We start from the raw sequence: 14,060 nt of genomic DNA, 5'->3' as shown, positions 1-14,060 counted from the left end.
GGACCCATGTTGACATAATTTGGTCCATAGAGCAAAAGGAGGTCTACAATCACCCATCAATTTTTCCGAAAAAAACATGTTTGAAATAAAAAAAAATTCACCAATGAAAGGATAATGGAATTCAGTTTGTACAGAACAAAGTCTACAATCACTCATCAATTTTCCCAAAAAAACATGTTTCACATAAAAAAATGTCATCACTACGTAATTCGGCCCATACAGCAAAAAGGGCTTTACCAGATATAACTGCACCGCTGAACAGCAAAAAGGCCCTTATTTTTTTTCCCACTTTTACACTACACAAGGCTTTTCAACATATAAGAGCAACGCTGAACGGCAAATATATTTTTCTTTTGCCACTAATACACAGCAGACAGGGCTTTAGAATATATAACTGCAACGCTGAACGGCAATTAGGCCCTATTTTTTTCCCACTTTTATACTACACAAGGCTTTTCAACATATAAGTGCAACGCTGAACGGCGAATATATTTTTCTTTTGCCACTAATACAGGGCAAAACTGGCTTTTGAATAGATAACTGCACCACTGAACGGCAAATATATTTTTCTTTTGCCACTAATACACGCCAAAAAGGGCTTTAAAACATATAACTGCACTGCTGAACGGCAAATATATTTTTCTTTTACCACTAATACACGCCAAAAAGGGCTTTAGAACATATAACTGCACCGCTGAATGGCAAATATATTTTTCTTTTGCCACTAATACAAGCCAAAAAGGGCTTCAGAACATATAACTGCACTGCTGAACGGCAAACAGGCCCTTTTTTTCCCACTTATACACGCCACAAAAGGCTTTAGAACATATAACTGCACCACTGAATGGCAAATATTTATTTATTTTTTTGCCACTAATACACACCACAAAAAGCTTTAGAACATATATCTGCACCGCACAAGGGAAAATAAGACATACAGTAGAAATATTTCCTTGTAACAGACCCTGTTAATGGCTGTATCAAACAGCACTTGCACCCCAATAACAAGAACGGTTTGCTGGAATAACAGAGCTGTATAATGGCAATTTGGATCCGCAGTCAGTGCAGCAAGGTGTAATAGGATAGTTCCCTATCCTTTCCCTACACTTCTACTAATGTTTCCCTGAACTTGTAAATCGTTTTTTCAGTCAAATGAAGTCTTTCCTAGCACTGTCCCTAGCACCTGCTGACATCTCTCCCTGCACTAAGCACACTGGAAAATGGCAGAATCAAAAATGGCTAAGGCTATTTATAGGGCTGTGATATCACAGGGCTGGCTGGCTGCTGATTGGCTGCATGCATGGCATTATGGGTGATCACGCCTTCCCAGAGTTCCTTGCTCCATGTCCTCACACGTGCAGCAGCCATTTTAGGAAAAAATGTGATTCGTTACCACGAAGCGTCAGGAAATTCGGATTCGGTACGAATCAAATTTTTCCTGAAATTCGGATCGAATTCCACTTCCTCAACTTCAATTCGCTCATCTCTAGTAATGGTATTTAATCAACATCTCAGGACATCAGCCAGGAAGTCACAATCTCAAAATAATTTCAGTCTCAAGACATCAGCCAGGAAGTGAAGGTAATGGAGTGTTCATCAAAAAGCCCACACCTTAATCTCATTGAAAAGGTGAAATGGGAGAGGGGGGGGGGATAAAGAGAGAAGAGGAATATAACAGAGGAGGAATCAGAGAAGGGGAGCAAGAGAGAAGTGGAGAAAAAGGGGTCAGCAAATGTAACTAGTGTATAGTGGAGGACTGCACTGTAAATGGTGTGCGAGAGTGCTATGCCTAGACTAATCACTATTATTTTATAAGCAGGCACAGGTAGGGCGGCCACTCAGACCACCCTCAAAAGGTGGACTTTAGAACCCCGCCCTCCGACTCCGATAAGCCATGTCTCAATCGTAGTTTTATTTAGGCCGCCTCTCTGCATGTTTGCCATGCTGCCGCCAGAACTCCGGCCCGCCCCCATTATAGTCAATAGGGCCGGAGCGGACCTCCAGTGGCACGTGTGCACTAGCGGCAGCACGGATCTGGCAGGCTGTTCACCCGCCGGAACAGCTTGCTGGAGAAGGCTGCCGCTAGTGTGAAACTAGCCTTAGACTGTCCTACAATATGGGGCCACTTTTAGATATTTTTTTCCAGGGCCACTTTAGGTTCCCATTCCGCCCCTGGTCTTGCAGTATTGTCATGTTTTACTTTTCCCATTCAGCAGCTGCCTGAAGCTGCCACTGGTTCGTGTTATAGTATATATAGACACAGGTTGCTGCTGTGCCTGGTTATAATAGCAATGGACCATGCAGTACTATACTTCTCTACTTCTCACATTAGTTTAACAGTTTTTTGCACCATCTGGTGATGAAATAGGGATTTTACATGTTTGAAAGATACAGCCCGTTACACTATATTCATATTGGCTGCAATATGCTCTTTGGTAGAATTTTATTCCTTCTTTAAACGATGCAGGGGATTATAATGTCAACAGCTTAATTTAATGGAATATTCTGATTACATAAAGTTTTCCCCTATCCACAGGTTAATAGCTGTTAAATCATGGGAGAACCTCCACTGGAGACAAGAGCGAGGGCTCTGTGCCCCCTGCAGCCCCCCTGAAATGAACGGAGCGGCTGGTCTGGCATGCACGTGGCTGCTCCATTCATTTCTATGGGAGTTCTGGAGATAGCCGAGTAAAGTGTTCGGCTATGCCCAGAATGTAACCGTAATATGTACAGTCAGGTCCATAAATATTGGGACATCAACACAATTCTAAAATTTTTGGCTCTATACATCACCACAATGGATTTGAAATGAAACGAACAAGATGTGCTTTAATTGCAGACTGTCAGCTTAAATTTGAGGGTATTTACATCCAAATCAGGTGCATATGTGCCTCCCACTTATTAAGGGACCAAAACTAATGGGACAATTGGCTTCTCAGCTGTTGCATGGCCAGGTGTGTGTTATTCCCTCATTATCCCAATTACAATGAGCAGATAAAAGGTCCAGAGTTCATTTCAAGTGTGCTATTTACATTTGAATTCTGTTGCTGTCAACTCTGAAGATGAGATGTCAAAGAGCTGTCACTATCAGTGAAGCAAGCCATCATTAGGCTGAGAAAACAAAACAAACCCATCGGAGAGATAGCAAAAACATTAGGCGTGGCCAAAACAACTGTTTGGAACATTCTTAAAAAGGAGGAAAGCACCGGTGAGCTCAGCAACACCAAAAGACCCGGAAGACCACGGAAAACAACTGTGGTGGATGACCGAAGAATTCTTTCCCTGGTGAAGAAAACACCCTTCACAACAGTTGGCTAGATCAAGAACACTCTACAGGAGGTAGGTGTATGTGTGTCAAAATCAACAATCAAGAGAAGACTTCACCAGAGTGAATACAGAGGGTTCACCACAAGATGTAAACCATTGGTGAGCTTCAAAAACAGGAAGCCCAGATTAGAGTTTGTCAAACAGCATCTAAAAAAGCCTTCACAGTTCTGGAACAACATCCTATGGACAGATGAGACCAAGATCAACTTGTACCAGAGTGATGGGAAGAGAAGAGTATGGAGAAGGAAAGGAACTGCTCATGATCCTAAGCATATCACCTCATCAGTGAAGCATGGTGGTGGTAGTGTCATGGCGTGGGCATGTATGGCTGCCAATGGAACTGGTTCTCTTGTATTTATTGATGATGTGACTGCTGACAAAAGCAGCAGGATGAATTCTGAAGTGTTTCGGGCAATATTATCTGCTCATATTCAGCCAAATGCTTCAGAACTCATTGGACGGCGCTTCACAGTGCAGATTGACAATGACCCAAAGCATACTGCAAAAGCAACCAAAGAGTTTTTAAGGGAAAGAAGTGGAATGTTATGCAATGGCCAAGTTAATTACCTGACCTGAATCCAATTGAGCATGCATTTCACTTGCTAAAGAAAAAACTGAAGGGAAAATGCCCCAAGAACAAGCAGGAACTGAAGACAGTTGCAGTAGAGGCCTGGCAGAGCATCACCAGGGATGAAACCCAGTGTCTGGTGATGTCTATGCGTTCCAGACTTCAGGCTGAAATTGACTGCAAAGGATTTGCAACCAAGTATTAAAAAGTGAAAGTTTGATTTATTATTATTATTCTGTCCCATTACTTTTGGTCCCTTAACAAGTGGGAGGCACATATACAAACTGTTGTAATTCCTACACCGTTCTCCTGATTTGGATGTAAATACCCTCAAATTAAAGCTGACAGTCTGCAATTAAAGCACATCTTGTTCGATTCATTTCAAATCCATTGTGGTGGTGTATAGAGCCAAAAATGTTAGAATTGTGTCGATGTCCCAATATTTATGGACCTGACTGTATGTGTTAAGTTAAAGAATACTGTTTCTGTGCTTCATTGACTATTCAGGAACAGATCTCTCCGCAAACTCCAACATGTACAATATATGTATGGCTACAAGTGTGCGCTGTTTATCACTGTCTATAAACATTTCATAGAGATGATCATGTTTGGTGGACAGATATACATCTTTCATACACCACACATAAATTTACAATGTCTAAAGTCTATCCATAGCCATAAAGAATAAATCTATCTACCTATATATATATATATATATATCTATCTATCTATTCTACTATTCTATCTAACACTTTCTCTCTCTCTCTCTCTCTCTCTCTATATATATATATATATATATATATAAAATCACATACAATATATACATTTCGAAGTGAAACTTAAGATTAGGAAGTAAAGAAGCGCAGAAGAAGGCATTGAAGTAATAAAAGTAAACCTTGAGTAAGACAAGAGGAGAACAGCACAGATGGCTTGGCTTTTAGCACTAACTCTCAAAGCTGCATTCTGCTGTCTACATCATCTCCATAGCAGTTACGTACACATCGTTCTATGCATCACAAAGTGAATTTTGCATAGTCATCCTTAGGATTTGAACGTACATACAGATTATTCTTATTGATCTATTTTATTGTGCTCTAATAATCTACTTGTTCTTACCCCAGCATTGAAGTCTCTTCTTCTTCTCTTTGCAGCCATCCTGTCGCCTTAACGTTCCTAACAGTATGTTAGCTCTAAGGAGTCACTGAGGGGAAGGAGGAGTTAGACAGGGTCCTGTGTGTGAGCTTTGAGAGCTGCTGTTTCATCTGACAAAGCCTTGTTTCCGTAATAACAGATGGGGCCACTCCCAGCTCCACCTGTTTCATCATCTGAATTCATATCACAGCTCCTGTGTCTGCACCTGTACATCTGACTGCACTCTAATGCTGAATTGTGTTAAAGTATATGGATCTTTACTATACTTTTTATATTATTTATTGTAATATCAGAACAAGTTAGTGTGGCTTTTAGCCAGGTTGTGTCTTTTGTTAAGGCATCTGCGTCCTGTACCTTGGTTATATGACTTTGAAGCAGGTTTTCTGGACATCCTGTTTTAGTTGCTTTGTTCTCCTTGGCGCCAATAGCAGCATGAGTCCAAACTTTAAAAGTGAAATTCCTGGAAAAAAAGCATATTTTTATATTTAAGTATCCACCTCACTGAAATACAGTTTATTACCTTTGGCTTAATTCCTATTGTCCTCAGGCCACAGTAATAGTTAGACCTTCTGTCACCCATCAAGATTTAATTCACTGCATTATCTTAATATATACTGTACAATGCATTCAGGAAGTCTTTAAGTTGACTTTTTTCACATTTTGTTATTTTGCAGCCTTGTCCCCCACCAATCTGCACTCAATTCCCCATAATGAGAAAGTGAAAACAGAATTTTAGAAATTTTTACAAATGTATTAGGAAGTCCGCCGCGGCACCATTCAGTATAATGTGGATGGGCCGGAGATGCGGCTGCAGCACGGCAAACATGCCGAGAGGGGACCAGACAAAAAACTCAGCTTGGATGACTTCCGGCAGCACACATGCCTAACGTGAGTGTGAAAGAAGTCTTAAAAAAATAAAAACTAGTATTTTGCATGGACATAAGTATTCAGACTTTTTATTATGGCACTTGGAATTTAGCTCTGGGGGGGCTCACATTTCCCTTGATCACCTTTGAGATGCGTCTACACCTTGATTGGAGTCCACATGTGATAAATTCACTGGATTGCACATGATTTGGAAAGAGCCTCACAGCTGACAATGCATATCAGACCATAGACCAAGCCATGAAGCGGAAAGAACTGCCTAGAGAGCTCGGAGACAGGATTGTGTGGAGGCACAGATCTGGAGAAGTAAAAAAAAAATTGTACACTGAACATTCCCAAGCACAGTTGTCTCCATAATGCCTAAATGAAAGAAGTTTGGAACAACCTGGACTCTTCCTAGAACTGGTCGCCTCACCAAACTAAGTAAACAGGGAGAGTGACCTTGATAAGAAAAGTGATACGAACCCAGTGGTAACTCTGGCTAAGCTCAAAAGATCCTGTGTGCATGAAACTTTCAGAAGGTCAACCACCACTGCAGCACTTCACCAATCTGGGCTTTATGGGAGAGTGGCCATAAATATATATGTAGATTCGGATTTGAAAGCTTCACATTTTTTTCTCAATCGGTAAAATAGTGTAATTCTCTAAGTAATTTGTATGCAGTTTTTATATATATATATCTATATATATATATATATATATATATATATAGCATCTGTGTGTGTTATCAGGGGAGAATTTAGAAAAACAAATGAAAAAATTGGTCTATGTCTGTTATTTAAATTTTAATAGCACAAAGTGCCACCCACATATACGGTAAGTTCTTAAAAGACAATGGCTGGCATGATAACCCAAGATACAAGGAAAAGACATGCACTGTCGAGGTAGATGATCTGTATCCACAGCAGCTCCTTCAGCTTCCCAGCGATCACGTTATAGTTGAGGATGGATCATTACGCAGCATTGCTTCCAGTACCGTATTCATTGAGCTCAGTGACCACTAATAATCCATATTAAAGGGTCTACCGTACTTCTTTTCCAGAAAGAGCATCCTTCTTGTCAATTAAGCCTCATTCACATGTCAGTGTCCGTGCTTTAATCCGTGAAAAGGTGGTCAGTGATGCCTCCATGAAGGTGTCCGTGATGGATCGGTGTTGTGTCTAGTATTACAGTGCCTTTTTTCTAATCCTAATCAATCCCTGACATGTTTCTTTTTACTAAATAATTGTAATCCTTATAATGTGACAGTTCTGTGGTATCTTCTTTATAACCGTACGCTCCACCGTTCCTTTGTTATTCCTACTTGAAACCTATGAATACATTGATGTTACGTATAGAGGGTGTTTTTCTGTACACTCATACCGTTCATTCAGCGCTGACCCTGTCAAAGTGGCCATGATACCACGAGTCGGTACGATACACGGTGGGCTCAAATAAATAAATTAGGACTTCATTGTGTATAGTTTTGTTGGTACCATTAATAATGAGGATGGAATAAATAGCATGCTCTTATCCTAATTAGTTCATTGAAGCCTGCTGTGGCTCTTACTGCCACACTGTACTCTGCAGCAAGGCGGCGGCATCACAGCCGTGGCATAGCCTTACTATACCCTCAAACTGTATAGGGACACTCCCTTGGTAACTCCCAGTTGTTAACTTATTCATAAATTTCTCAGAAGCATAACAAAGGAACGGCACAGAGCTGTAAGACAAGGTGTCTAAGAAGTGTTATGACATGGGGAATACAAGTATGTACTAAAATACGAGTGTTAAAGGGGTTCTCCGGGCCCTGCTATATTGATGACCTATTCTCAGGATAGGTTATCAATATCAGATCGGCGGGGTCCAACACCCAGTACCCTCACTGATCAGCTGTATGAGAAGATGGCAGGCGCAGTGCCCATATGCCGTCTCCCTTCTCTCTTCCTGCTCTGCTGCTGCTTTGCCATAGACAGCAGTGGTGAGCAGAAAGAGAGCTGGGAAACGACACATGTGCACTGCACGCATCGTCTCCTTATACAGCTGATCAGCGGGTTGCCGAGTGTCGGACCCTCCGCCGATCTGATATTTATAACCTATCCTGAGGATAGGTCATCAATATAGGAAAGAGTGGAGAACCCCTTTAAGAGAGTTGATGGATCCTCTTTCAGGTTACCACATCAATTGTCACTCAGGTTTTCACACTCTTGAAATCAATCCTAACAGTACAGTTGAAGACAGGTAGATTCAGTAGATAGAATCAAACATAAAAATTAACCTCAGTGCTTTCCTTAAAGACTGCCTGCAATTATTTTCTGGCAACTAAGTCCTTTTTCTTATGTGAAAATACCAGTCACATAACTCAAAGGATTGTAGCACGAGTAACACATACTTAAGTACTTAGTGCTTAGCAACAAAGCATTTACAAGTTCACATGAAGATAGACATCCAGTACTATGATAATAAAAAGATTTAGGCCAAGTTCGTTCGTTACAGATTTAGTGAGGATTTTGTAGATGCCATTCTTGGAAAAAAAAAAAGCCAGCGGTGACACTATTCTGAGTCTAACAGCGACACAGAAACAAGAGTGAGGGCTGCTCATACCATAAGTTCAAGGGGGGGAGAGAAGTTTTGCTCCATATAGGATTAACCTCTTCCATTATATGTATATATTTCTTTGCAGGATACCACGCCTGTGGAGAGGAGGGTTAGAGTGCATTTCGGCACTTCTTACAGGATTGGACTCTGCTATTTTTCTGCATGTATGTACTGTGGCACCCGTAAGTTCACACATTACATCAATGATGTTAAACCTTAAAGTGTATGATATCACTTACAGAGGAGGAAAGGAGGAGAGAAGCAGGAGACTAGATGCCATAATGACTTCCATGCAAGGCATATGGAGAGAATAGATGATTTTGCTTTTCTATTTCTCTGTAGCACACCCTCAAAAGCAGCACCAGCATTGGAGGACATCATGCAACAGAACCAAGCAGTGTAACTGTGAATCCAGCCGTGGGGTGAGATAAAAAAACATACTTGATGCTGCAGTAGTGCCTCCGTGTATCTCTCTGTCTCTTCTCACTCTGCAGCTGCTTCCTCCTCTCCATAGACTTCTACGGGCAGAAGGAGACAGATTTGATCAGTGAATTCAGAGAGAGTGAATATTAAAGGGCTTCTGTCACCCCCCCAAAAGTAATTTTTCATTTTTGGGCTAATTAAAATCCTTATAGTGCGATTATTCAATATATAGGGCTCTTACCTTTTTCTGTGGCTTAGTTTCTTTAAAAAACGTACTTTTATAATATGTTAATTACCTCGCTACCAGCAAGTAGGGCGGTTACTTGCTGGTAGCCGCCGCATCCTCCTTTAAAAAAAACGCCCCCTCCTCCTGTTGATTGATAGGGCCAGCGAGCGCTCTCCTCCTCCGGCTGGCCCTGTCTGCAATTCAAATCCCGCGCCTGCGCCTTACATGTCTTCATTCGGCGCAGGCGCTCTGAAAGAAGGACGCTCGCTTCCTCAGCACTCCCTCAGTGCGCCTGCGCCGATGACCTCACCTCTAAACCCGAAAGAGAAGACGTCATCGGCGCAGGCGCACTGAGGAAGTGCTGAGGAAGCGAGAGTCCGTCTCTCAGAGCGCCTGCGCCGAATGAAGACACGTAAGGCGCAGGCGCGGGATTTGAATTTCAGACAGGGCCAGCCGGAGTAGGAGAGCGCTCGCTGGCCCTGTCAATCAACAGGAGGAGGGGGCGTTTTTTTGAAAGGAGGATGCGGCGGCTTCCAGAAAGTAACCGCCCTACTTGCTGGTAGCGAGGTAATTAACATATTATAAAAGTGCGGTTTTTGAAGAAACTAAGCCACAGAAAAAAGTAAGAGCACTATATATTGAATAATCACACTATAAGGATTTTAATTAGCCCAAAATTGAAAAATGACTTTTGGGGGGTGACAGAAGCCATTTAAAGTAGACTGTAGGTGGGGGAGGAAGGAGACTGATAAGTGAAGAAAGAAGCATTTTTCTCTAATAAAATATATTTCAAAGTTACCCATTGTCACATGTACTGTTGATTTATGATTTATGGAAATTTTTTATAATTAGAGGTTTGCTTTAAACCGTTCCTGACAGACCAAGTTTCCTTTTTTTTTTTTTTTTACTCCCTTCCATAACTTTTACATTTTTCCATTCACATAGACATAGGAGCACTTATTTTTTGCAAGACAAGTTGTATTTTCCAGTGATACGCAATTGACCACAGCATCCGAGGGGTTAAAAGTTTATTGATCGGTGTTATAATAGCTAAATATAATATAATAAAGTTTGTGATCACCATCTGTCTAAAACAGCAAAAACCCAGGGACTCTGGTGCCTACTCATCTCTTGAGCGAGTGCCATCTTTAGAGACACGACATCCACCATGCATGTACAGCGGATGTCTGTAAGGGATTAAATAACATGTTACTTTTGTAATTATAAGTCAACTTTTCATGTATATGATATCACTATAGAGCTATATAAAGGACAAAAAGGCAGCACACTACAATGTATGAAAAGTAGCAAAAAGTTATTTTATTCACCCATGTGATCTCAAGCTCCAGCTCAATAATAGAGAGTTATATACATACATTTATGTTAGCACAGCTGTCCATGGCCACCACTACCCTACTTTCTCTTCTGGGCACAGATGCCACACTACTTACCATGCTGCTGCCTCCATGCTTCTGACTAGTACACCAGCCTCTGTCCCCTTAGGGCACATGCTCACTCACCTCTGGCCTTTGAAAGAGTCAGTGTTTGCACATCTGAATTCTTCCCCAGACAATAGCTAGGAGTCTCTGGGTATTTAAGGCGCCTTCTCCATGCAGTGGGTGCATGAGCTTAAGGTTCCTGGTGACCACCAAAGGTATTGAAGCTAGTGTTCTGTGATTCTCCAGCTTTTATCTTGTGTTTGTTTGCAGAATTTTTGAGGAAACTGGGCATGCTTCTTCTGTGGCCTCCTCATTATCAAGATCCATGGATCTCACTGCCCAGGAGAAGAAACCACAATAAACTATTGATCTTGCCAAAGATGTGACTGTGGCTTCATTCAGTTAAAGTAAAATAATAAAAAAATAAAGGAGTATTCCGGTTACCATAAATATAACATGTTTTAGACTAGTTCATCATCAATAATTACCTAATACAATGTAAATTTCACATTTACCGTTTAGTAGTTATAAAAGTAGTTTTCTTCTGCTGCTACGCATTGTGGTTCCTCAGAAATTACCCTGGCATCGACCTGTAGTTCTGAGCCTTTGTTAGGTCGAGCATGCTCAGTGTGTTGCAATCAATCTAGCTAAATGCCTTGTGAAACAAAGGGAGTGTTAGTGTGCTGGTGATCACTGATAAGAGGGACGTGACTTAACTGTGATATCAAGCAGCCAATCAATGAACATCAACACTCATGAAGAAGCACAAACTCACAGCAGGAAAGCTAGGGATTGTGGGGATTTTAGTTTTGTGATGGAAGATCAGGCGCCATGATACTTTCAGTGTGTTGCAGGGTCACACAGGAGCTAGACAAATGGATTGCAAGGTAAATTGAAACTCTGGTTATATGTATAGGTATGGGTTCTGGTTGGGCCACAGCTTGCTGCCTTAATGCAGTTTTTCAAAAATTAAGTTACTTTACCAGAATACCCCTTTAAAACAAGAACATTCTTGATATGAACAAAGAGGATGTGTAAGCGGGGTGGGGGAGGGGGATCTTTTATGACAGATGCCAATGGCCCCTGCTGACCTGGTCTCCTCTGTGGGTATGGACATCATGCTACTCAGCATGCTGTTGCCTCCATGCTTCTGCTTAGTACTCCAGCATCTGCCCCCTTAGGGCATGTGTACCCATCTCTGGCCTCTTATAGGGCCAGTGCATGTGCTTCCAAATCACACACTTCCAGTTTCAATTCTGTTTATGTTTACATTAGACTTGTCCATCTGCCTTGTTTGTGCTCTCTCAAGTACCCAGCCTGCACGCCCTGCATCTGTCTTCACTACCACCCAGTCTGCCAGTTTGTCTTGGGTCTTCATTCATGTACACTACCAGTGTGCAGTCTGGATCTAGTAACCTGTAGCTAAGCCTTAACGACTGTTCAGACTTCTCCTGTGATTTTGGTGTGTTTTCTGTACCATGTGTTCCGGTGCCTGCATCAGAATTCCTGACCCCAGTAGATCTGGTGCCGACTACATCAGGACTATCCATGGAGGTTGCTTCTCTGCAACAAAGGCCAAATCCCTGTAACAAGGTTTAAAAGGTGAATACTAAGGGAGTGCTAGAATAACACCCTTAAGGTTAGCCCTACGCCAAGCCGGTTAGTTGGCACAGTGGGTGCTCACTCGCTGATCCATAACAGCATCAGTTCAGTACAATATTACCAACTAATTGTATATCACTATACAGTGTAGTGAATATCTATTACAGGACAGCTAAAAATGTAGGAATTTAATATAGAGTTAAACTGACTAATCCCTTTCATACCAAAGTGGATAATAAGAATTTGCATAATACAATTAATGGTGGATTATCTCTTCTCATAGTTTTTCTTGGAAATATTACTACATTTTTGAGTTTTAGAGTGAGATGCTGATAAAGATATAGGGACACATATTAAAAGGGTCGAAAATGGGAACTTTTCTTATGGCATTGACTAAATTGCACTGAATTTCAAATTGAAGGATTTTTAAAGAAAAGTTTGCTTTTGGTGCTCTCTACAAAGACTGCAAAATTTCTCTACCCCTGTTTAAACTCACTTTACCAACTTTCCATAGGTATTGAATCACACAAAATTATTTTAGAGTCCATAGCTCTGTGTTTCAACTCCAAATCTTTTTCTTCCTTCAACCATCCAGTTAAAGAAGTTGGGTCATTTATCATCTATCCACACAATAGGTGATAATAAATGTATGATTGCTAGGAGTTTGAGAACCGGGGCATTTAATTTATTATTTCAGAACTTGGCTCCATCAATTTTATCCCATTGAAGAAATCATATATCATATATCAGAATTTATTATGGTAAAGTGTGTTAAATGGTATGCCGGGGCTACATAGGAACTAGATTAGTGTCAAATCACAACAGAATTCAGTTGGGGTGAACTGTTGCCTAAGAGAAAATGTGAAATGCTCCCCTCCATCCCCCCAAAAAAGGATGAAGATTTCCAATGTTACAAATTTGGCTTTAGATTTTAGACTTTGCAATGCAAAGGGTAAAATCTATTGTCAACCCTGGGGAAAACTCTATGACAAAACTCACTGTAGAACAAATTTTGGGGGCTTGTCCACTGCAAAATACTTGGTGCCCATTAGTTATTCACCTCCTCGGGCTGTCAGGACTCAGGAATGGCCCAAAGTGAGCATGTGAGATTTATCATGTGGGTGGTCACGTGGGAGGAGGTTTTTATGAATGAAGCCCGAATACCGGACCCATTATGGATAGGATGGTGTGTTCTAGATTAGCCTTATATAATTTTATTAACATATTGACATTATTTATAATTTAAAATATATTTATTTAGATACCAATTAAGTTGTTTTTATGCATATATTTTATGATATAATGAAGTGTATTGCAATGTGATGATGCAGGAAAGTGGGCATATACTTACCCACCAGCTTAAAAGACCGCCCCGCAATGGGTGGCTCAGAAGCCCCTGACGAAGCTTTCTGGAGCGAAAGCCGGGTCGGGTGTTTTATATGCTGTACATTGCTTGTTACCGAACTGAGTCTGTGAGTATAATAAACCCTATTAACTCAACTGTTGTGAAGGTGCTTCACTATTGTTGCAACCTTTGATCTTACACAGAAGCTCGGTAGAAGGGGAAAAGGGAGGCTTCATTTGACTTGAATGCTTTCCCATATGCAACTTTGCTGAATTGTTCGGGAGTAGAAAGTTCGTTCAGTGATCTTCTGAAGCAGCGACGTCCAACCAAAAACGCAACTATTGTATGTGAACTGTACCCACTTCACTATTGAGACCTGGGACGCTGACATTAGAGGCAACGTACTAAAGCTTTTTTATATATTTATTTCCAGTGCTGTCAGCTGATCCAATAGTTGGTCCACAACTAGTCTAGGAGCTGAATCCACGGTTGCTGCCATACAGATAACCTGAAATA

The 14,060-nt window shown here is 41.1% G+C and overlaps 2 protein-coding genes across 2 annotated transcripts in view; both read right to left on the bottom strand.

Annotated features, from left to right (window-relative positions):
• LOC121002303 (ATP-binding cassette sub-family B member 5-like) overlaps positions 1-5,160 on the bottom strand; it is a 202,694-nt gene extending 197,534 nt beyond the window's left edge. The window contains exon 1 of the mRNA XM_040433703.1: positions 5,012-5,160. Coding sequence (XP_040289637.1) covers positions 5,012-5,050 — 39 coding nt within the window. The 5' untranslated portion in view covers positions 5,051-5,160. The remainder of the gene's footprint in view (positions 1-5,011) is intronic.
• The window catches only part of LOC121002302 (ATP-binding cassette sub-family B member 5-like), a 1,125,761-nt gene that overhangs the window by 607,341 nt on the left and 504,360 nt on the right, over positions 1-14,060 (bottom strand). The gene's annotated exons all lie outside the window — the stretch shown is intronic.

This window comes from Bufo bufo, chromosome 5 (assembly GCF_905171765.1).
Source record: "Bufo bufo chromosome 5, aBufBuf1.1, whole genome shotgun sequence".
NCBI classification, from domain to species: domain Eukaryota; kingdom Metazoa; phylum Chordata; class Amphibia; order Anura; family Bufonidae; genus Bufo; species Bufo bufo.
The sequence above is the reverse complement of the archived record's forward strand: the minus strand, read 5'-3'. Positions and strand labels throughout refer to the sequence as shown.